Source organism: Maniola hyperantus, chromosome 17, assembly GCF_902806685.2.
Source record: "Maniola hyperantus chromosome 17, iAphHyp1.2, whole genome shotgun sequence".
Taxonomy (NCBI): Eukaryota; Metazoa; Arthropoda; class Insecta; order Lepidoptera; family Nymphalidae; genus Maniola; species Maniola hyperantus.
Window position 1 is genome coordinate 5,302,774 of NC_048552.1, and position 24,676 is coordinate 5,327,449.

Below are 24,676 nucleotides of genomic sequence, written 5' to 3' on the forward strand. Positions count from 1 at the left end.
ATCAGGCACGCCATAAAATGCGAAAGCAGATATCGCGATCGCACGCATTTCAGTGACCAAACGGGAGCGCGAGCGACTGTTTGAAATACTCACCCGCTCCGCCGTGCTGTTTGGACTCCCAGAATAAGTATTGAAAATGCGTTGCGTGCACCTCTTGTAGGTTTTCATTTATTTCAGTAAAGCCGTTTTACGCCAGAGCACCACTGCGACATGCCACAGCCAGGCCGACATACTATAATAATAGCCTGCACAGACGAGGGACAATCTTCGGGGTGCTTTTGGTGTTAAGTCCCCCGAATAGCAGAGGACATCGACAGCGTCGTCTCTGTCGTTGAGACCGACAAAATGTCACATAGGTCCGAGTGACAGAGACAACGCTCTACGAAGCCGAAATCCCTTTCTAAAGGTCGATGTTCAATATTTTCTGCCAGCTACTGTACAACGTTTTAGTGCATCTGGGTGCTAAAAGGGTTTCAATAAAAAGATCAATATTATGTCATAGTTTATTTTAAAATAACAATAGTTTAGTTGCAATTAATTCATCTGTCTCATGATTTTCAACACATTACAAAGTAACTGTTAAAGGAATAAAACTTACAAAATAATTATAATTATTCCCTTATCTAAAATAATATCTAACACTGAAGATCAGTTACTTAAAAATAATTGCACCACCAACTCTTAACATCAAAATGCTATGAAGTACCTATCTTAAACCTATGATAATAATTAATATACCAAAACGGCATAAAATTCTAGATAAAAATTTATCTTTATATTAAATTTGCTTTTGATATAAAATAAATATATTCAACGAATTTTTTTATTATGCTCCAAGTCTTACTTAATCACGAAATAATGCTTAACCTAAAATGTCACACTATCATTCGATGTTTCTGGCAATTTTTATAACAGAAACATCGAATGGATTCGCACATACTCGAGCTTAGCAGCTAAGGAATAATTTCATCAAAAAAAGAAATATTAAAAATAATCTGCAAAAAATATATCTCATAGGAAATAGGAATCAAGTGCAGCGAAAATAGTAGAATATGAATAACGTAATATTGTAGCTAATTCTTTTCTAAACAGTGGCCCCGATTCTCTAGTCTCTCTCTAAACTAAATTTAGAGTATCTGCATCCTTTTCTTTTTACTAATGCTAAAAAAGGAACGGAACATGACTTTCACATTTAAAGACTCTAAATTTTAGTGCACAATACAAATTTAAACAGTAGGTTCGCGAGTGCGTGCTAAAATCACGGGTTTACCATCTAAAAATTAAATTTAGAAATGTCAAACTGCTTCTGTCCTTTTCATATTACAATAGTAAGAAGAGGGTGCGAATACTCTAAAATTAGGTTGTGCTTAGAATCGGTGCCAATATCTAATCTAAACTGACAAGTCTAAAATCTGGTGCTATCCTTTTCTGCAGGAAGTGTTATGAATGAAATAGTAATACATTTAGACCTGTCAATTTAATGTAGTTTAGAGATTGTGGTATAGCTTAATTGGGTATTTGACTCCAATTTTTTTATTACTTTATTATAAACTAGGATAAAAATAATGACGTAAACTGAGAAAACTAATTAAATCGATCAAATAACAAAAAAGTTATAAGCATTTAAATATTTCTGATTATACAGATATAGCGATATAGCATTTTGACGTCACACCTCACTAATGCCATAGTAGCTTCGTGCGGTTTCATACAAATTTTCGTTTTGCGAGAAAGGGATAGAAGACCCTTCCACTCCATAATTAAAATGCCTGCAAGTTTGTAAATCTTTGTTGGATTTTAATATTTTTTCAGCTTTATCCTAGTTTATAATAAAGTAATAATATTTATCAAATTCAAAAGTAGAAAAATACCCAATTGCCCACAATAAGTGAAAAGTTTTGATTTTTTAGAAATTGTCACCTATTTTAAAAACTATATTTTTCGTGATACACTTATGAACTTGAAATAAATAGTTGCACTTTTAGAGGTTACACAGTAGCCAATTTCTAAAAACTCAAACTATGTCTAACTTAGAACTCGTTCGTAGTCCCGTTGACGACAAAACTTTTAATATCTGTAATGTTATTTCTCGTGTCAAAATCGGATATCTCCTCTATGAGTATGTCCTCATTGTTGACGGGTATTGGCGGGAACGCTTCCAGAAGTTCACCTAGTTTTCTTCCCGTAGAAAGTATTGTATTCGTTAGGAAGTCATTATCAAGTTTTATATCGTCCTCGAATTTAGTAGATTTGTATGCGTTCTGGTAGTTTTCCTCTTTGACAATGGGCGGTAGGTAGTCTTTCCCGTCTTCGTAGTCGAATTCTAACTTTTTCATCCGCTTTTTGAGGTTAGGTGGCCAGTCCTCGTCTATCGGGAGGTCGACGTATCCGTTGGGAAGGACGTTGCCGTGCTCGAGGCTCTTGACGACTTGGTAATCGTGGTCGGAGTGAGCGCGGTTGAACGTTATAAGTTCATCCATGTTGAATTCTCCGTCGTCTATGACGGTTTCGTCGAGCCCCATTTCTGGAACAAAACACGCATAGAATCAATTATAATATGATTAGAAACTCAATCAATAATAGCTTATGGTATACTAGCTTATGCTCGCGACTTCGTCCGCGTGGACTACACCAAACCCCTATTTCACCCTCTTAGGGCTTGAATTTTCAAAAATCCTTTCTAAGCGGATGCCTACGTCATAATAGCTATCTGCATGCCAAATTTCAGCCCGATCCGTCCAGTAGTTTGAGCTGTACGTTGATAGATTAGTCAGTCAGTCAGTCACCTTTCCCTTTTATATATTTAGATAAACGGCGGCGGAGGACTTCCAGAAGGTATACGCTTAGGAACGAATCTACGGTTTCATTTCATTATTCGATTCTTTAATACAGAACAATATTAAATTACAAGTCTTTTTATATAAATGTTTTACAACATTACAAACCTATCTGGTCCTATCAACGCATTTGAGTAATCATTTAAATGGCTACTATTAGGTCAGTAGTAACTTCAAGACTTGACCGTTTTGTTTTGCATTGGTGTGCCTTACCATTACCTGTTATCGCTAACATTTTAATAGTAATCAATCATCATCATGATCAACACAGCACGGGTTTCCTCTCAGCATGAGATAGATTTGGCCATGGCACGCTGGCCATGTGCGGATTGGCAGACTTCACACACTTTTGAGAACATTACGGAAAATAAATGCGAAAGTGTGTCTGTCAGCTAGCTTTTCAAGGCTCATCCGTTTAACCGATTTTGACGTTTGTTTGTTACAAAGATAGATTTCATCCCGGAATACTTAAATACACGTGGAGGAAGTGACTGGCATTTTCTAGTAACAAATTAAACACAAATACCCTATACATAGAATTTCATTTAAATATAGGTAACTGGACTTTCATTATATTATCTTGCGGGATGTTATTTAATAGGTTATCATGACAATAGTTTATCTTTTTGTTTCCAAGACAATTATTTATCTTTCAAGTTTAATAACAAACTTCCCGATCGCAAATATAATAATATGTGCGTAATTTGTTTTTATATTAAGTAAAGATGATTTATTAGGTACTACATTATTTAGAGTCCGTATTAGGTATATAATATTATATACTATATACAACACGACTTTGTGACAGTAATCTAATCCAGTGTCTATAAGCATACACCAAACACTCCATAGAAGCGAACTGATTTAATTATATGTTTTACTACTACCAGAGCACCGGCCTATCCGCACAAGATCTTTGTCTGTGCGTAGTAGGATTGACTAGGTTTGAGCGAAGCCAATCGAGTAGAACAAGGACAACGCTATACGTAAGAAACATCAGTGATGATGCCCGTGACTTCGCCCGCGTGGATTTAGGTTTTTTAAAATCCCGTGGGAACTCTTTAATTTTGCAGAATAAAAAGGATCTCACTCTTCATGTCTCAGCTATATCCATGCAAAAGATCGCGTTGACCCGTTGCGGTATGATTGTAGGACAAGCCAACAAACAAGTTCAAGTGTAGATTATACAGGCTGTTTTAACGTCGCTAATATCTTTAAATAATCAGAATTTGATTACCCTGTATTTTAGAATTAATTTAATGGCATGCAAATTTACTTCTTATATAGTGTGTGATGTTAGTTAGAATAGAATATAACAATTAAATAGTTAAAAATAGATGAAGGTGACATGGACGGTCACGGTCGACTTCACATTTCAACTTGCGTTTTACGTAATTGTAACTTTGTAAGTGAGACGTACCTATCGAGTTATGTAAAGACTTTACTTTATGCCTGATTGGCGTTATACAAGGTAAAAATAGAAGACTTTATACATTATACAAGATGTAAAAACTTATTCACTTTATAAAGGACAAAAATGCCTTACGTACATTTCATAAAGTTAAAGAAACTTGATTTATTGCAAGAAAACGACGCGACGTTTCGTTCTAAAAAACGGCTGAAAAACGACGGGTGTAAAACGGTTATTTGAATAAGTTTTAAGAAAAATCGATTTATTTAACAAAGTAATTCAGAAATTGATTTTGGTGTTCACTTGGAAATCTTTTCATTGACAGTCTGACAAAGAAACAGGATTTTCAATTTATTTTTTATTACAAAAAAAACTGTAGATGGCTGTATTCATTGAAAGTTAGCTAAAATAAATCTTAATTACTATTTGGATAATTTTTGATACTTTCTCTTTATTGGTATGTTAAGATCAAGTGGGCTGACATTACACACTTGCCGTGATAATGATATTAAGCTTGCAAAATAACTTGATATAAGAGCAGCTTTAAAGTAGAGCAATTAAAATAAGAAGGACAGTCGTTTCAGTAATATGATATTTGTATATGTGGCCGAAAGTAATGTACATCGACCTTTAGAAGTAGATAGCAGATTTGTAGAGCGTTGTCCCAGTCGTTGAGACCGACAAAACGTCATATAGGTTTTAGTGACAGAGACAACGCTCTACAAAGCCGAAATGTCATTCTAAAGGCCGATGTACATTACTTTCGGCCGCGTACTGTAATGTAATTAATTAAACTTTATCACAATGTTTGTTCGGGTGGGGCTGAAAAAATAAACTTTTTGAAAAAATCGTGGTTATGTTGGCCCCTAAATTACTTATAGTATTTTTTTAGGGTTCCGTACCTCAAAAGGAAAACGGAACCCTTATAGGATCACTTCGTTGTCTGTCTGTCTGTCAAGAAACCTACAGGGTACTTCCTGTTGACCTAGAATCATGAAATTTGGCAGGTAGGTGGGTCTTATAGCTGGCTTTAGGGGAAAAATCTGAAAACCGTGAATTAAGGTTTAGATCACACAAAAAAAAAATTGTGGTCATGAACTAATAATTAGTATTTTCAATATTCTAAGTAAGATAATTATATCAAGTGGGGTATCATATGAAAGGGCTGTACCTGTGCATTCTAAAAAAGATTTTTATTAATTTTTATGCATCATAGTTTTTGAATTATCGTGCAAAATGTCGAAAAAATACGACTGTAGTACGGAACCCTCAGTGTGCGAAACTGACTCGCACTTGGCCGGTTTTTTATGATTTGAAACGCAACTCACTGTTGGTAGCGGAGAGCAGGGCGCGTGTGATGGCGGGCGACGCGGCGCGGTCGGGCGTCTTGCCGCGCACCTCCTCGCGCATGGACGGCAGCGCCACCAAGGCTACTGACAGCAACAGCACGAGCAGACACGTGGCCGGCTGCGCCTTGCCGCTCGAGCCCGATGTTACACCAGTTAACACGTTCTGCAATAATAAAAAATAACAGTTGAGATATTTGTTAAAGTAACCAAACTTATAACCAATACAAAAATCTCATGACAAAGAACTACTACAGTGCGACAAGGCTATCTTGGCGCGTGGCGAAAACCGGAACTAACGTTGCCGTCAAGTGTCCCCTTTGTTCTTGTTTGAATATTCTAAGCCTTAGTTCTCCAACAGCGCCTCCAATGTCAATGTCATTCAAGTGCCAAGAGAGCCTTGTCGCACTGTACTGCCTGCTTTCTTAAATTATCTTATACAATACTAGCTTATGCTCGCGACTTCGTCCGCGTGGACTACACAAATTTCAAACCACTACTTCACCCCCTTAGGGGTTAAATTTTCAAAAACCCTTTCTTAGCGGATGCCTACGTCGAACGATGAACGATCTATGAGAGCGTCTCCATTCCAGTATAGAACACTCCTTAAATTCGAAAAAGTCTTTATTTCCCTCTCTTTTTCTGATCAATTGCAAATCTATTAATTTCGCGATAGAGTAGACGAATAAGTCAACTATTTCACTATTTGGTCGAGCGATTGCTCCAGCTTACCTGCAATCTCTTCAGCTGTTGTGTCAGGGACTGGTTCTGCGACTGCAGTATCTTTATCCTTCTGATGAGTGTCTGGTTCTCGGCCGTGCACTGTTTGACCCTGGGAACAAAACAATTTAATTCGTAAATTTCACATACTATGAATGGAACTCTGTGTGTGGGACTCATAAGAAGAACTCATAGAGGAAGGAAAAAATTAAAGATATATTTTATAAATAATTACATATTTTTCTTTAATTTTTTTATGACAACAAAGCTTTACTCATGAGAAAGTGATCGAATTAGCATTTTTATTAAGGTAGATATACGTGTAGTTATAGTTTCAAGTTGAGTATTATCTGTTCAGCCAGCAAAAAAAAGTAAAACAAGAAATAATTACTAATCTCCTATATAATTTGTAGCCAGTTAAAAACAACGAAATTTACGTCTGCAATAATAATTATCACGTAATCAACGGTGATTAAGAACATGACCTCGACGAGATATCGATATGAAAGATAGTAACCAGGAAAATAATATTATTTAAATATACCACATTTTATTTGGCAAAATGTAGATGATATTGACTGAGGATTAAATACAAGAGATAATCTAGCTAATTCAGTTGTTCATAAATTAATTATTATACTTTAATTTTTTTTTTGTTTATTTGAAAGTAATCAACAGCGTAAATACATAATTATTATTTAAATTTAAATCTAGGTATAACAGAAGGCCAAAAGAGATTACTTAAAATTATAATTATAACTATTTTAACAGAATAGACTTAGAATAAAATTATATTAGATGATGCTCGTGACTTCATCCGCGTGGATTTAGGTTTTTTTAAATCCCATGGGAATTCTTTAACTTTCCGGGATACAAAGTAACATAGTAACTTCCACCCGGACGATGTTGCGGCATTAAGCTAATTTTCAATATTCTTAAATAAAAGCTTCCTAAAACCAGTCTAGTCAACCAAAATCAGTGCTATATCCGAGCGAATTTCTATCCGTCATCCGTGAGAATACCAGCGATTATTATCTTCGACATATGTCATAAGCTCCCATACAAAACAAAAAGGTACGTTTTTTTACGGACTCGGATCGGATAAGTGCGTAACCGCCGTCAGGGAGCACAGGTATTACGGAATTGCTGGAGAGTCTATAATGTTTATAAATTCTTTTTTTTTTAGCAAAACACCAAAGCGTAATAAATGAAATCCAGTCATCATCGTGATCAACCCATTACCGGCCCACTACAGAGCCGGGTCTCCTCTCAGAGTGAGACGGGTTTAGGCCATATTCTGCCCCACTGACCCAATGCAGATTGGCAGACTTCACACACCTTCGAGAACGTGGAGAACTCTCAGACATGCAGGTTAGTCCTTTCGATGTTTTCCTTTACCGTTAAAGCAAGTGTTATTTAATTGTTTTAAAAATGCACATAACTCCGAAAAGTTAGTGGTGCGTGCCCGGGATCGAGTCCGAAAAGAAGGCGGACGTCTTAACCACTAGGCTATCACTGCTTAGATCCAGTCATTGATACGGAATCCTAAAAAGAATAAAAAGTTAATCTATACGTATTAATATTATGATGCTACATAAGGAAAAACCATCGATTTATAAATAGCCGTTATAACCTATAGTCGTTTTCGCGTGAATCACAAACCCACAAACATGCCACGTAGACAGCGTTCAGTTGGAACTGATGTAAGGTCGACAATCGGGCTGGATTGCATGAGTCGTGAGTCATGACTCATGACTGATGCAAGATACTTTCCTATTTAGTAAGTTAGTTTAGTTAGTTTTCCTGTTTAGTATGACGTTCTTATTTTTGTTGCATTTAAATTGAAATAATTTTTAGACAAAATTCATTTCATTCACTACTTACAACTTGATAATACCTCTGATAAGTTTTAAGTATTTATATTTTATTGCAATGTTTTGCTAGTAAAATATATTTATTTTGAGTAATAGGTATGTGTCTTTTTTCATTTTTAAAAATTATGGTATTCGGTATTCGCCGAATACCAAATAATAAACAAAGTGGCTGAATAGGCCAAATTCCGAATATTCGTGGCATCTCTAGTTTCTTTTGCCGATTGTTTTGATTTGTTGCTTAAATTTGTTGTTGCATTGTTGCTTTAGCGTCAAAGAGCCTTTAACATAAATTTAAATAGGTACGTATTCTATTTCTTAATATTTTCTTTGTAGAAATATTGTTACAAACTCATAATCAAAGTCAAATGATTTATTCAAAATAGGTAAGACGTTACTCTTATTGATTGTCAAAATTGTTAATTTGTAAGATGGTAGGAATGTATTACGTAAACTTAAAACTAAAGCTACGAGGGTTCCAAAAGCGCCCAGGTCTGAGAAGAACCCACCATGAAATATTTTTAAAATAACATATTCGAGAGCAAATATTCGTGATAATGCAGACATTGTGGCTAATTCCATTGTACACAATCTCTAAACTAAACTAAAATGTCACGCCTAAATCTATTGCTATCCCTTTCATAATGTTGCTTGCGGAAAAGGATGGCACTAGATTTTGGCCTGTTAATTTAGTTTAGTTTAGAGATTGTGTACAAGAGAATCGGCCCCATTGGGATTTTAAAGATAACAACTGTTGAAGTGTTATCTGAATTGAACAATCTTGCGTCACATTTTGGTGATAATGATAACCCACGTTCAGAACCTTCGGAATACTGTGCAGTAGGTACATATAGATAATACTAGTTAATTATTACCGATTAAAATAACATAATAACTAATAAGTTACCCAAGCACCTTGTCATACAGAAATTAAATAGAATTATGTAATAAAAAAAGTCATAAAATATACCATAAAAAAGAAATAGGTACTCAAGTACCTAATTTTAGTGACGTCAGCACTAAACTGAAATTTCGAGCTGATGGTATATTTTTATTCCGTAGGGCGATTGCCTAAAACCTGCATCAATCATTATTACAATCTCAATTGTTCTGATTAGCTGAATTTGTGCGATTCTTGTTGCAACAATGCATTGTGGCCAATAGTGAGCGAGCATTAACCAATCAGAGATGATTGCGATCGTGACATTGTAGCTGTCAAACAACCGCGGTAGGGCCACCGGCTAACGTCAAAATGACGTCATTTCGATGTTAATGCGACATAGTTCCAGCGTAATAGCAATTTGCGGGACTTATAAGTACCTACATAATTTATATTTCAACACAATAATATTAATTTTGTGCATTCGAATAATTTCTTTATGAGTTGCTAAAAATCGACGAGTCCCAGTATTCAAACAGAAAATAACGTTTCTAGTACCGTATTTAGAAAACTGTAGTTAGAGCAGTGTACAGAACAATAATGCTAGGTACCATCTGAACTACAGTACCGAGACGGAACGGTACTTTCACTCTCATTCATTTATTACATACACTCAAGTAGTTTTTACATTATTATAATACTTTTTGCAATAATATTATATCAAGTGTTAGGATGCCTGACCAATGAAGCGAAGCGGAGGCCGGATCTGTACCAAATTTCGCCAAAATCGGTTGAACGGGTGGGCCGTGAAAGGCTAGCAGACAGACAGATAGACACACTTTCGCATTATTATAATATTAGTATGGATAGGCAAAGGCTTGACCACAATCACACCTGATGGAAAGTGATGATGTGGCCGGCCTAAGATGGGACGCGTTTACCCAGAAGATGCCTATTCACTCTTGTTTTAAAGATACCCGAGTTGTAATTGGTAGGAATACCACATATCGTGAAAGAGTATTCCAAACCTTAGGCATGCCTATGAGGAATGACGCAAAACGTTTCGTGCGTGTAGATGGGCCTGACATCTTGCAGTTCGGAAACAGTTCAGATTTAACAAAATAGAAGTAATAATTTGATTGGTTTACTAAATACGTCATCGCTCCGCTTTACTACAGTGGACAGGCGCCCTACGTTGAACCAGAGATCATATTTGTACGAGTTAATCAATGTTAAAACAAAGTAGGTAAGTTCGCGCACAGAGAGCGTAATATTTTTAATAATTAAACATTTTTTATTCCTAGTAATTACCTATCTTAGAAAAACCAAACAAATAAATCGTACCTTGATGTGGCGGCCTAGATCTATATTTTCCGATTTAGATGACCGATGATTCAAATAAATACTTTAGAAACTGAACAAAAATATTTCTTACCTGTCTTCCAATCCATCAACATATTCCTTCTTGCGCTTGCGGGAATCCTGAGCGGAGATCTTATTTCTGATTTTACGCCTGATTCTCTTGAGTTCCCTTTCTTCGTGCTTAGTGAGAGGATAGCTTTGAGGTAAGGTGATGCCCTCCTTTGCTAACAACCGTCTCTCCTCCGCAGTTAGAACGAGACGGGGATACCCGTTCCTGCCGTCGTTGATTTGAGTCTCCTTGTGATCGTCTTCGTCATCACTGTGATCACTGCCTGAGTCATCTACGAAATATTTGATAATTTGAGTTGCGTAATCTTAAATGCTAATGGTTAAAACAGGACAACTGAGTTTGCTACTGTTGTCTTATCTTTCTAAACATAATTTTATCTATCCTGTATACAGCATACGCAGTCAGTCTTACGCAGTTTTATAAAATTGCGTAAGACTGACTGACCAACATATCAACGTGTAGCCACAGAATACATAGTACAGTAAGGTATAGTTACCAACCCAATATACTACACATCCAGTATATACATGTATATTCATACTGAGTTTACATGTATTGTGTTAGTATTTACATGTTTGTTCTCTGTATAATGTTTACCTTATCTCTCTCATTAAAAACATTTTTTCAAAGCCTGAATGAAGCTGGGTAATTTGTTTGATCTGTGTTATTTATTAGATATATGTTATGAAAAATATTTATAATATATATCATTAGTCAAGTAGGTACACTATATTTTATCAATTTTTACAAAGGTAAAATCGGTTTAGTATATCGAGGATCAATAAATGTTTTTATAGAGATAAAAATTGAAGTCTCAGACATATTATGTCGTTATTAATAGAAAAAGTCGAGTTCGGAATGTACTACGACGCATATTATTTATCGTCGATAAGTTTATATTCGAAACCGGTACTACTTAGCTCATAAAAAGGCAAGCGGAACTAAAATGTAACCACTTTAATTGAGAATGCATAACCTACTACCTACCAAGCCTAGTAAACCGTTTTTAAGCGAATAATTGTTTAAGCACTTCTTTCCACATTTTTTTACAAAGGGATTTATCAACACTAACTTAGTCCGCGTTTTAAGAGGTCCCTTCGAAATCTCTCAAAATTATTTTTAGTGGGAGACTACGTTATGGAAAGAACCTACATGAAAAATTCTTTCTTTAATTACAGTTAGAATATCTGCTATAAATATACCGAATGTCATCCATACTAGGATAATGTGTCATGTACACCTTAAACGACAAAATGGCGTAGCGAGTTCAATAATACCATAAAAATATTTACACAGTACAATGACCGAATTTGACCAACAGATTATAAATTAGACACGCTTAACTAGACAATTGACACCAATCACGTCGGGTACTCTGTGATTGATGCAATACAATTTTATCAATAAGTATTGCTACCCGACATCGTCCGCGTTGTTCTATTTACCAATTTAGCGAAACATTTATAAAACCTTCTCAACTAACGTTAAAACAGTGTCCTAAGTATGATATCTATTAAACTTGCCTTGAGCTTGCAAGGCTTCATTAGTATTTAGCGTGACGTTCTATATAAATTAGCACAGCTTAGTATTATTCTATCAAAGTTTGTATAGCAAGTCACGGTATTCAGTAATCGATACAAATAAAAACGTATCGTCAACAACTCGATATCTGACAAACGGATTCAGAACACATGCCACAATTCATTAGATGTCACATACTTACCTAATAGGTCCTAAGAATATTGTTAGTATGTTTATTTGTTTGTAAACATCAACGGCGCATGCTTGAAATCGTCTTTCTGATCTGTTAATTATATGGAATTTGAAACCACAAGCGAAACCATGGAAAGAGTTGGTCGCTAATAAAATATCTACTAATAAAACAGCCCAATCATAATGCACGCTACTGCAAAATTCACTGTTATTAACTTATAGCAACAGTTACTTTTGAAATGCTTCAAGTTGTTCATCATTTGTTGAATAAAAATAAACATTAGATTCAAGGATAGAAAGTTTAATTTCGAATAAAGTAGCGTTACTAACCCAAATGGCTGCCATTTTGTTCGTAATCGCGATCGTCCCGGCTGTCCATTTTGAGATCTTGTAGTTTGCTCTGCGAGAGAAGATTGGCCGCGGCGATTTTGATATTCGAAGCATTTTTTAGGTCTGCAGCGTTTATGATCTTGATGGACTTTAGATCCTTCATGTCTTTGAAGGTGACTGGCAGCAGTATGGACCTAGGATTGCCGTTCATTGGCGCGACTCTAATGACTCTCCGCTGAGGGGCAACGCTCTCTACCGGTTTGGAGTACACTTTAGTTTGCGGGTTGATGACTTGTACGTTCGTGAGCTTGAAAGGTTTTTGAGGTTGCGCCTTGACGACTAGCTGCGGTTTCTGTACGGAGGCGGCCGGTAATCTAATCGTCGGTTTTTGGACCTTCGGTTGGACGGCTTGTGGCGTTTGGGAGAGACGACGTTTTCTGCCAACGTTACCTATGAAAATTATGGAAGTTTTATTTTTTGATCTGATACAAAATCGTTCATAATTTTTCATAAGATACAGATTTTATAAATTTTTTTTGTTCATTTTTAAAATTTTTAGGCGAAGGTACATAGCATTATATGCCCGAGAACTAGAGGGAAGTACTTCATTAAAATTGTAATAGGTAAAGTTTGAAAACTAGATTTTTAAGCTTGACCAAAAATTTTATCTAGGAACAGTTTGCTCGAAAAGCGATTATAAGGAGTTGTGCAACCAGGTATATGAGGTGATATAGGTATGTAAAGTATAGCAATATCAGCTGAATATATATATATTCAGCTGCTATTGTATTTGTTCGAGATGAGTCAAACGTGCACAACTGTTGTATCTTACGCAACAATGTTATAGTTTTGTCAGCATTTTACCCGATTACAGCATACTTGTTACTTATTTATTTGATATTTATGTAGTAATAAGTTGTTACTGATTTGTTTGATCTCATCAGCAGAAACTTTTTGAAACTATTTCCAAAAAGGAGGAGGTTATGATTTCGGTGCGTTTTTATGTAAGTATAGTCCGTGACAGGTCGAGATGGCAATCGGAGTGGGGACGCCCCGCACACCCGCACAGCCCCCGCGCTAATCCGGTGCGGGATAGCGCGGGTTTGCGGGGCGTCCCCCCGCCTCATACCCCGATTGCCATATCGATCTGTCGCGTACTATTCCTAACACCGATTTCTCCGAAGTTTCTGGATTGATTTAATTTTTTTAATCAATAGAGTAGAATTGATTTATGTATTTCCATTAAAAAGTTTAAAATATTTTTTGTGGTACTGCATCGTTTGTTGTTTATCCGTAATGTGCAGTGCAATCTAGATTAATGTGGTTTACAAATAATGTAATTAACTAAAGTAGGTAATTTAAAAAAAACTCACCATTATTATTTTGGAATGTATTGCTATTAATGAACCCGGGCATGACATTTTGTTCAAAGTCGAGCATATCGAACGTGTCCTGTTCCGTCGAGCTGTTGGAATCGCTGGTGTCCTGAATGATGACATCCTGGACGTCCCCCGGACTCATGGGGTCCAGGACCGTCGTCGGTACATCCTCGTCGCATGAGTTCTGGATGAGGAACGGAGAGAGTTGCTGCTCGAAATCGCTGTAACAATGAATACCGAAAATGTTCATAAACGGCCAGTTGAGGACGTATTGGTATAGTTGGTACAAGAATCTATAAGTAAGAGCAAGAGCCTGCGACCTTCGTTATGTTATAAAAGCTGAAAGTTTCTCTGCGTATTGTCCCCAACACAAAAAGGAACGATCAGCGACTATGAAGTTTGGATCATGGTGGCTTTGGCAGATAACAGCAAAGGTGTAAAAAATCTTACGTCAAAGTATAAAGTCTAATTTTTTTATGTTTTCTTCGGAATAGTATTAGAAATCACGTCATGCATTGCCAGACACTTAGTATCGTGGCAACCCCTCTGCCAGACACCCCTTAAACTTTAATACATTTTGGCCACAGCGACAAATCTCCACAGAAATCAGGCATCTGTACGGGGCGGGGGTTAAATGAGACAGATTTATGTCAGAGACAAACTAAGTATGTCCAAGTTTAAAGTACGTACACGTACACTCTATAGACGTCAGCCTTAGTCCGAACTGTGCGTGTGGAGACGGACGAGTTGACATATTTGAGATCAGTGGCCCTACCGCGGTTGTTTGACAGCTACAATGTCACGATCGCAATCATCTCTGATTGGTTAATGCTCGCTCACTATTGGCCACAATGCATTGTTGCAACAAGAATCGCACAAATTCAGCCAATCAGAACAATTGAGATTGTAATAATGATTGATGCAGGTTTTAGACAATCGCCCTACAGTTTGGCTCAAGATGAAGCATGCTAAAGTAAATAGATACTCGTAGGTACCCTACTAAGCGAACTCTTGGTAGAGTGCCATTGACACAGATGAAAACAAAAAGGCTTTATAATATTTATAGTAGTTATTTAAATGAACAATGCGTCAGTGCCCTTCAAACAATTATTATTATCTAACCTTTATGAATTATTTCCTCGTAATTTTCATCATCCGACAATATTCCTTCCCAGATAGAAGGATTTCGGGACGGTTAATTACAAAACAATTATTCAGCAAAATTGGAGCGTCCTTCAGATTTCCAATACAATAAGCGACAGTTATACCTACTTCGTTTGGAGAAGGAAGCTTTACACAAGGAATCCCTTAGAGACAAACGGAATTAGGGGAAGTACAGAGAAATTTCCCATTTTAATTATTACGAGCACCATCTACCTACTCTAATTCGTAGTTGAACCATACTTTAAGATGGACAAGGACATTCATTTCCTCTCCTTCCTTTTTTGTTTACATGAGCAATAACGGATAAACATCTTAAAAATAACATTAAAATCATCTTATCTACATTAAAATTTATGTCGTTAAACCACGAAATAAGCTTAAAATCATTATCATAAAAAAAAGTCCAATAAACAAAATAGTGAGATATGTATAAGTCCTATTGAGTTATTTATTTATGTACCTACCTAAGTGTAAGCACAACTAATGAAATGTGTAAAATAAAATAAATAAAGTAATACAACATTTAGTTAAACAATTGATTTAAATAAATAAAGTAGTTAAATACAGCCACACACGTCAAACACATAATCCTCCTTCGGGCTTCGCCGCAGTCGGGTAAAAAGTAGGTCGGTTAAGGTTTTCTGAAGGTCACACCACTCGACTCCTATCCCATTATGGGTAGCAGTAATCATGGATGCCCTTTTCATCGGTTAAGTCTCCGCATCGAAACAAAACAGGCTTCTTCCACCAAGGCTAGTTAGCGGCTGGCCGTGATGCCTATAATAAGGTAGCCATAACTTAAAATACTTTTCTCCATATTTTTCCTATCGTGGCCGTGGTTGTGAATTGCGATTTTGGAAGGGAACTTTCATTTATGATTTTGATGATTTTTGACACTTAGGAGTTTTATACTTTCATGAAGAAAGAAAAGAAATTAATTAGAAGTTTTTTTTCTCTAACTCTCATGAAAAGTATGAGAACTATGGTGATTATAATCGTGCGGCAGTTTCCCAAAAATAGTTATTTAATTTAACACTACCTTATTAAAAAAAATCTAATACGATTTTTTTCTGTTAACTAAAGAATTTTCTCTACTAAATAATGTCCATAAGTTGTTGAACCCACTGCTTGGAAAAAGTCACGTTTTTATTTTGAGGTTATTAAAAAAGAATTTAAAACGTGTCTTAAAACATGTTCTAAACTCGTCTAAAACAAATATTATTCGAGCACGACAAAGTATCATTTCCCCCGCATTATATAACCAGTATAATACTCGTATAATACCAGTATAAGTAATCCTGATGTTCAACATGTAAATTTTATATATTTTAAAACCAGTTTACGGCGAGATAAAATGTCGTCCCCAGGTCCCCGGCAGTTTTACTTCAGCTATCCACTTTTACTTTTAAATATTCGAACGTATCGAAATTAATCGTAAGTCGTAACGTACATTTATGGCGCCAAGGAAGTACTATTTTTGTAATAAATAAAAACCAGCCAAGTGCGAGTCAGTATCGCGCAACGAGGGTTCCGTACTACAGTCGTATTTTTTCAACATTTTGCACGATAATTCAAAAACTATGATGCATAAAAATAAATAAAAATCTGTTTTAGAATGCACAGATATCTTTCATATGATACCCCACTTGATAAATATCTTACTTCGAAAATTGAAAAAATTAATTATAAGTTATGACCACAGTTTAATTTTTCTTGTGTGATGTAACCACAGATTCACGGTTTTCAGATTTTTCGAATGTCAGCTATAAGACCTACCTACCTGCCAAATTTCATGATTCTAGGTCAACGAGAAGTACCCTGTAGGTTTCTTGACAGACCGAAAGACGACAAAGTGATCCTGTAAGGGTTCCACTTTCCTTTTGAGGTACGGAACCCTAAAAACGAGCGTAGAATCTGCGGCGTCACCGACTTCTCACGGTGCGTGGTATTGCGGACAGACGCTGACCACTCTGCACCGACGCCCAATACAGTGTGTCATTTGGGAAGGGTACGCCTACAGCAAAAATATAAGTAGCAGGCAGAAATGCAGGCAAAACCTAGCGTGTATAGGTGCCAAGGTGAAGTAAGGACAATCGATATGATGTGCGCTTTCCGCGATTTACATTATATCACTGTCTTTCCTACACGTGGTGACCTCAATATGATAAGATATTCTAATACATACATATTTTACAGTATCAGGTTAGACGGCGATATATATCCTTCTGTGCCGTGAGAATAATGTCTAAAGATCTGAAAGTTCGAACGCGCTATTCAGATGATTATTCGGTAAATTACTCCATATCCGTCTCTATATGGAGATTTTTTTAAATTCATTATAGGCAACCGCTTAATTAACCACAATAACATCTGATGGAAAGTGATGATGTGGCCTAAGATGGGACGCGTTTACCTAGAAGATGCCTATTCCCTAGAAGATGCCTTATTTTCCCTGCCAATTATTTACTAAGAATTCACAAACATAGGTTTATTATCTACAAGATAATGCCCGCGACTTCATCCACGTGGATTTAGGTCTTTTTAGGTTTTGGTCGGCTCAACCGAGTTTGATAAATGATAATTACGTCATTAGATTCGTCTTGATGGCCCGAATATCACTGGCTACATAAAATTCTTAAAAAAATCATAATTGCGAATTTTATACTCTTTAATTTGCAGGTTGAAAAGATGCATGTTGGGGTTTTTGAAAACCTTTTAAATTACATCTAATCTAAGCATACTTTCTCCGATTATGTCGTACAATAAGATGACGATAACGTAGAAAAGATTATCTACGTTAGCCCACAGAAATTCGTAGAGCAACTGAACAAAACTAACTGTTGAAGATGCACCGTTAACAGTTTTTGCATTGCCCAATTGGTATTCCTGTAGTGAAGTGTTGAAACTTAACGGAAACTTATGGAACACATTGCAAGTTGCAATCCATTTTATTGTTTATTGTTGTTATGTGATTATGTGTTTGCAATATAAAATCAAACACGGACACATCCATCTCATATTATAAATGCGAAAGTGCGCTTGTATATTGGTTTGTCCTTCAATCACGTCGCAACAGATCGACGTGATTTTTTGCATTGGTATAGTTTAAGACCTGGAGAGTTACACATAGGCTACTTTTTATCCCAGAAAAACAAAGAGTCCCCACGGTATTTTTAAAACCTAAATCCACGCGTACGAAGTCGCGGGCATCAGCTAGACACACGAAAAATACACGGTAATTTGATTACAGCAATCTCTACAAAATTTTCCTCAATTATTTTAAGGAATCTCTACGACAGATCATTTTCGTGTTTTAAATTAAAATAACACTCTTCACTTGTTCACGTTTCACGATGTTTTTTGTTTACAAGGAGCGGAAAATGACTGAAATTCTAATTAATTTATCCAAACTGATAAGTATGTTTTCTATCTAAAACTCCCTAAAAACCCATGAAAAGATAATATTGCCTTTTTAACACAGATGTTTAATGAGGATGGATACGTAAAGTCCAATTATCAGCATTTTCATAAAGGGGAAAGGTAGCCTAATAAAGGATTTTGAAATTTGTGCAGCCCACGCAGTCACTGGTCACGGGCATAAGCTAGTTATACATATCGCACCTTTAGAATTAAATAGAGAGAGAGAGAGACCCAATTCAAAATTTAAGGATTTCGAGTTTGAGTGATAAAATGAATTGGGATGACCATTTCCATTGACTCTTAAAATAAAATAGAGAGAAAGAGACAAACTTTGTCAACATTGGGTAATTTTATTATGAGTCGATGGAAATAGTACGATGTGCGAGTTACTAGCAAACACGTTACGACGTATTTCGCGTGCTAGTAGCTGGCATGCGAGTCCCCCGTCCCACCTCCCCCTCAAGGAGAAAAAATCAAACGCCGTGCGATCTACTGGTATGCCATGTACTGGCATGCGAGCTACTGGCAGAACCTCGATACACATGCTAGTAGCTCGTTCTTGCTAGTAACTGGCATGCTTTTGTGCGAGCTACTAGCATGTGTATCAAGCGCTTTATCCAAAGTAATTTTAACACTCAAACTAGAAGTCCTTAAATTTTGAATTAGGTCCATAATTTTATTCTAAGGGTGCGATATAAGATTTAATTTACCTATATACAATATAATGTTTCATCAGCGACAATTAATTAGGTGGGGTATTTGAACTTTAAAGGTGTCTGCTGATACTGGTGGTATGAGTGACTAAGTAGTTAACATGACCGACAACGTGTTTGAATTCTAATCGCACTGTAGCGGCGGAATGTATGCTTATTGCTTTGTTAATGGATTGAGACTGGTTCGTCACACATCACAGTTAAAATATTTACCGTTTTGAGTATGAGAAAAGCATGAAATAAATAAAATAAATCACGAATAATAAATTCTTACATACTAGTTTTAACTAGTGTTTGTAGTAGTAGTTGCATAGTATTGTTTTTAGGGTTCCGGACCACAAAAGGAAAAATGGAAGCCTTATAGATCACTTTGTTGTCTGTCTTTCTGTCTGTCGGTCTGTCAAGAAACCTACAGGGTACTTCCCGTTGACCTAGAATCATGAAATTTGGTAGGTAGGTGGGTCTTATAGCTGGTATTAGGGAAAAAATCTGAAAACCGTGAATTTGTGGTTACATCACACAAAAAAATTTAAATTGTGGTCATAAACTAATAATTAGTATTTTCAATTATCAAAGTAAGATTATACCAAGTGGGGTATCATATGAAAGGGCTTCAACTGTGCATTCTAAAACAGATTTTTATTTATTTTCATGCATCATAGTTTTTGAATTATCGTGCAAAATGTCGAAAAAATAAGACTGCAGTACGGAACCCTCGTTGCGCGAGCCTGACTCGCACTTGGCCGGTTTTTTGACTTCAGTCATGATTGACTTTAGTCATTATCTACTTGATAACAACCCCATGTTGTAATCAAGTAGACAACATGGGGTTATTCAAGGGGCGGACCAACAAATTCCTGAAAGGCCGGCAATGCATTGGTGGTTCCTCTAGTAAAAAGTTCATACTAATGTTATAAATACGAGTGTGATCTGTTACTTTTCACAGCCGAACTAGCAGAACTTAAGAAACGGAAATTAATATGGTGCAAGCAATAGAAGAAGATTTAAAGTTATCATCTGAATTATTAAAGCGTGGGGAGCAAACGTCTTTGCCACTCGACTTCTATTAAGACCACTATAATTTGCGTAGTAATCATCCAGTTTTTCAACTTTTGTGGCACGTATTTACCTACTATCTACATACCAAATATTTTATTTTATTTTTATTCTGATACTACTTACAAGATAACCCTTGACTGCGATCTCACCTGATGATAAGTGATGATGCAGTCTAAGATGGAAGCGGGCTAACTTAGAAGGAGTATGGCAGTTTCATTAAACCCATACCGGAATGCTGAATCGCTTGGCGGCACGGCTTTGCCGGTAGGGTGGTACCTAGCCACGCACGGCTGAAGCCTCCCACCAGACCAGACCAGAGACAATTTAGAAAATAGCTGAGTTTGTTGTGGGCTCAGACCTAGGCGCGTTTGAAATCCTCGTAGCTTTAGTTTTAAGTTTACGTAATAAATTATCACAACTACATTATTGTATTGCAAATTCAGCAATTGACAATCAGAAAGTGTATACAATAATACCCAATCTGAATATATATGATTTGAATTTGAGTTTGAATATAAATTTCCAAATTGCCCCTGCCGGGAATCGAACCCGGGACCTCTCACTTATAAGACCGCAGCGCTCACCACTGCACCAGGAAGGTCGTCAAATACTTGTAGCACCTGTAATGTAGTTACTATAAACAAAGTAAAAGTTTTATTTCACTTACAATTCTGCCGGGTCGCTTGATAATCCACTGTCGGAACACGAACTGCTAAGGCCTTCTGGTTGAGATATGTCGGTAGGTAAATTGAAGTCTGGCAATGACTCCTCCAAGAAGTTCAGTGACCCCTGGTCCAGGGAAAATATATTTTCCAGGAGGTCGTCGGGAGCCTGCCAGGAATCCGACTGTAACAATTGAAAGACATCATTAGACCGGAAGACGTGATAGTCTAGTGGTTACGACGTCCGCCTCCTATTCGGGAGGTCGGGAGTTCAATCCCGGGCACGCATCTCTAACATTTCGGAGTAATGTGTCACTGTCAAGAATCCATTACAATGTAAAATAAGTCCTCTGACATATAACTATTAGTTTAATAGATAGGTTACTCCCTTGATATAATTAGTAAGCTTAATTACGTTATTACGAATTCAAAGCGTTTATTGCTTTGCATATTAAATAATGCTTGTCACAGGTAAATGTAATTATCAATAATTGAACTAACTAATGACTTATTAGAGATTTTATTTCCTGGACTAATTAAGCAACTAGGTAGCTAATTACCAGACTAAGTAACTACTTAATTATATTTTCTACTATAATTATATAAGTGATGAAGACAGTGGTTTTTGTATTTAGGGAAATTAGGAATCCAAATATTATAGTGTTTTGCCTTCAAAAATGAGGAAGTTCAAAACAACTAATAATATAAAAATATCATTATACATCTAGTAAATTATTTAGCAGTCAAAGATGGAAGCATGCTTTATTAAAAGGTACAAGATGTAAGGACAAAATGACAAAAGTAAGTCACTTTTACATTTTTATGGGTCGATTTCGTAAAACCTGCATCAATCATTATTACAATCTCAATTGTTCTGATTGGCTGAATTTGTGCGATTCTTGTTGCAACAATGCATTGAAGCCAATAGTCAGCGAGCGTCAACCAAACAGAGGTGATTGCGATCGTAACATTGTAGCTGTCATTCTACTGCAATACTTTTCAAGAGATGTGTCAGTTTCTGCTGTAAGATATATATATACAAGTGTGACATTTTAACTGTATATATTCAAATGAATCTAAAAACTGCATGATTCATTCAATATGGTAACAAATCTAAAAATTCAATAAGATAAGATAAGGTAAGTAAAACTTAATATCAAGTTTCTTGCTAAAATTTATACAGAAATATCAATTGACTATATATTCCAAAGTTTCTTATTCCATCGCAAATTGAGATCAGTTTCAGATATTCCAGTTACCTTTTACTTTTATTCATACAACATACTTTCATTTAGAACTTTTACTCTGCATTGAAGAGAAAGGAGATGCATTATATGATTATGATAGTATGCATTTATAATTAAGTATAATATATTTGTGCGAATTATTTGCTGAAAGCCTTGTGGTTGTGTTTAGGTTAGGTTTAAAGACTTTATTTTCTTTACTATAAAAAATTATATTATACTAATAAAAAATAAAAACATATTATACTCTAAGTTTTAAAACTACAGTGTTTGACAATAATTTTTCAAAGATTTTTCCTGAAACATTGTCTTTTGGCAAGTCATTATATAGTAGCATTCCCTCAAACTGTATAGTTTTCACCGCACAATTAGTCCTAGCTTTAGTTAATTGTAGTTTATCTTATCTTTTACGAAAAAAGAATGGATTTAAGTAAATTGTTATCTGTTTACTTATGTATAATTGTTTGGTTTGATTGTTAGATGTGCTAGCATCAGACAAACTTTTGAATATTCATAAATATTTGAGAAAATAAAATTGAGGACAAATGACTTTCAAAATTGCAATGATGAAACTTTCAGATTCATACTTACTAAGTAAGTAGTAGTTACATAAATTAAATAAGATACAGTTTTTACTTTGGAACTGCACTTTCAAATAATCCTTCGCAAGCAACTTTTGTATTTTCTGAAACTTCATAATACATGATACTCATATTATGAATGCGAAAGTGTGTTTGTTTGTTGGTTTATCCTTCACTCATGTCCCAATGGAGCAATGGATCAATATAATTTTTTGTATGGGTATAGTTAAAGATCTGGAGAGTGACATAGGCTACTATGCGGCGTTAATCCTGGAAAATCAGAGTTCTCACAGGAATTTTAAAAACCTAAATCCACACACACACGTCTGCACAGCTATTACACTTTAAGATAATGTACTGCAAATAATGATAGTTGGACTAGCTTTTTTATCATTTATGAGCGTTCTCAACACATTCCAATACAAATCTAATAAGAGTCTTATGTAAATAGGATAAAGATAATGTAACATCACTTGAACTAGTTAGGTATTTGATTAAATTTTCACGTCCCCTAGTTATAAGTAAGATGTTTATAATTTACCTCGAATAATGACAACAAGTCTAGTTTTCTATCCATTTTTGAAAAGGGTTTTCAACACATTCCAACATATAGTTTCACCACTAAATCCAACGAAAAAACAGTCGCTCACTTCACTTAAATCTTCAATAGTCTTGGTCGGTTCAGTTGTAAGTCAAAAACAATTTATTGACGACGGATATTCATGAGGCATATGGAAGAGAGACCGACCGCATGGTGCTACCGTGGCACTATCGATGTTTACGTAAAGAACGCCGGGGCCGTTCTACACGCACGCTGGCGACTTGAGGCCGACTGAGGTAAAATGTAAATAACTTGGTACACTCGTTAGGGTAATACCGCGATGTTATTACACTAATTAGATAAGGAAACCCGGGACCGACTGGTAGATACCCGCTAGTGAAGGAGCCACGTCCAAAAACGAAATGAATGCCTTGTCTAGTCAGATAACGGTAAAAGTGGGAGCGTAAGCCCACGAAAGCTGCAGAACAAGGTGCAATCGTAATTTCGTGACTTCATTGCTTCACCAGGCGTCTACTAAATCGCTCGCTTGTACCCTTCACATTAACGTTCCATTTCTTTGTCGCAGTGGCCTTTGAGCCGACAATAGCCGCGTCGTGATAAGCTATCAATTAAACGATTGCGAAACTACAAACCAGTATATTCTCGGGCGGGAAGCAGTCCATTTTTTCTATTTTCGAACTGTTTACACCCTGGTCGAAGCCCTCGTCATTTATTGACAGATATTCCAAGATTTTATTCATTTCATCATTATTACGAGTCATGTTTTGTTTATAATATGATCCCACACTAAATACATGATCATTTCTGTAAACACTTTCACTGTCTCTCTTGCCTAGATATACATAATTTATTACAGTCGGAGCCTTCTTTAATTAATTAATAAACATTATTGTACAAAATAAATAAAATTCAACTTTGTGTCCAAAACATGACATTTCTCTGCAGCAGGAAGCTTCCAACGTGGAATTAATGACGTCATGACAGTGGGGAGTGGGACACTTTTCGTGAGCTCATTGGTGGAAATCTTGTAAATTATGAAATTAATTTGACATTCATATTGACATTGACGTGAATGGTAAAGCAGTGCATAACTAACTGTGCCATCTATTGACACTTCTTTTAAACTAGAATTGCGTTTCGTTTTTCCAAATGCAGTGGATCTTTCTTATTATACGTATAGTACGCGGCAGGTTTTTTTAAATTCAGATGTGATAAGGCAGTCTAAGATGGAAGTGGGCTAGCCTGGAAGGAGCACGGCAGTTTTTATTAAACCGATGCCTTTTTGATTTTTACACGGCCTCGTACCTTGTTAGGTAGGGACTGCGCTGGGTATACTGTCCCCAATATACATA

General features: G+C 36.1%; 2 protein-coding genes across 4 annotated transcripts in view; both read right to left on the reverse strand.

Moving 5' to 3' along the window:
• Window positions 1–489: 489 nt before the first annotated feature.
• On the reverse strand, window positions 490–24,284 carry LOC117989972 (uncharacterized). Of its 2 annotated transcripts, none has more exons than XM_034977374.2 (8): window positions 23,957–24,284; window positions 20,943–21,121; window positions 13,914–14,140; window positions 12,541–12,990; window positions 10,501–10,768; window positions 6,327–6,426; window positions 5,577–5,760; window positions 490–2,524 (listed from the first exon to the last, which is right to left on the reverse strand). In XM_034977374.2, the coding sequence occupies exons 1-8, from the start codon at window positions 24,083–24,085 to the stop codon at window positions 2,031–2,033; spliced, it is 2,031 nt and encodes a 676-aa protein (XP_034833265.1). In that variant the 5' UTR covers window positions 24,086–24,284; the 3' UTR covers window positions 490–2,030. The 2 variants fall into 2 exon arrangements, with proteins under 2 accessions (XP_034833265.1, XP_034833266.1); XM_034977375.2 differs by lacking the exon at window positions 23,957–24,284 and adding an exon at window positions 23,304–23,833.
• The window catches only part of LOC117990245 (chromatin assembly factor 1 subunit A-like), a 457,923-nt gene continuing 433,736 nt past the window's right edge, over window positions 490–24,676 (reverse strand). For both annotated transcript variants that reach the window (XR_011237759.1, XR_011237758.1), the window contains exon 7: window positions 490–1,386. The gene's annotated coding sequence lies outside the window, so the exon portion shown is untranslated. The remainder of the gene's footprint in view (window positions 1,387–24,676) is intronic.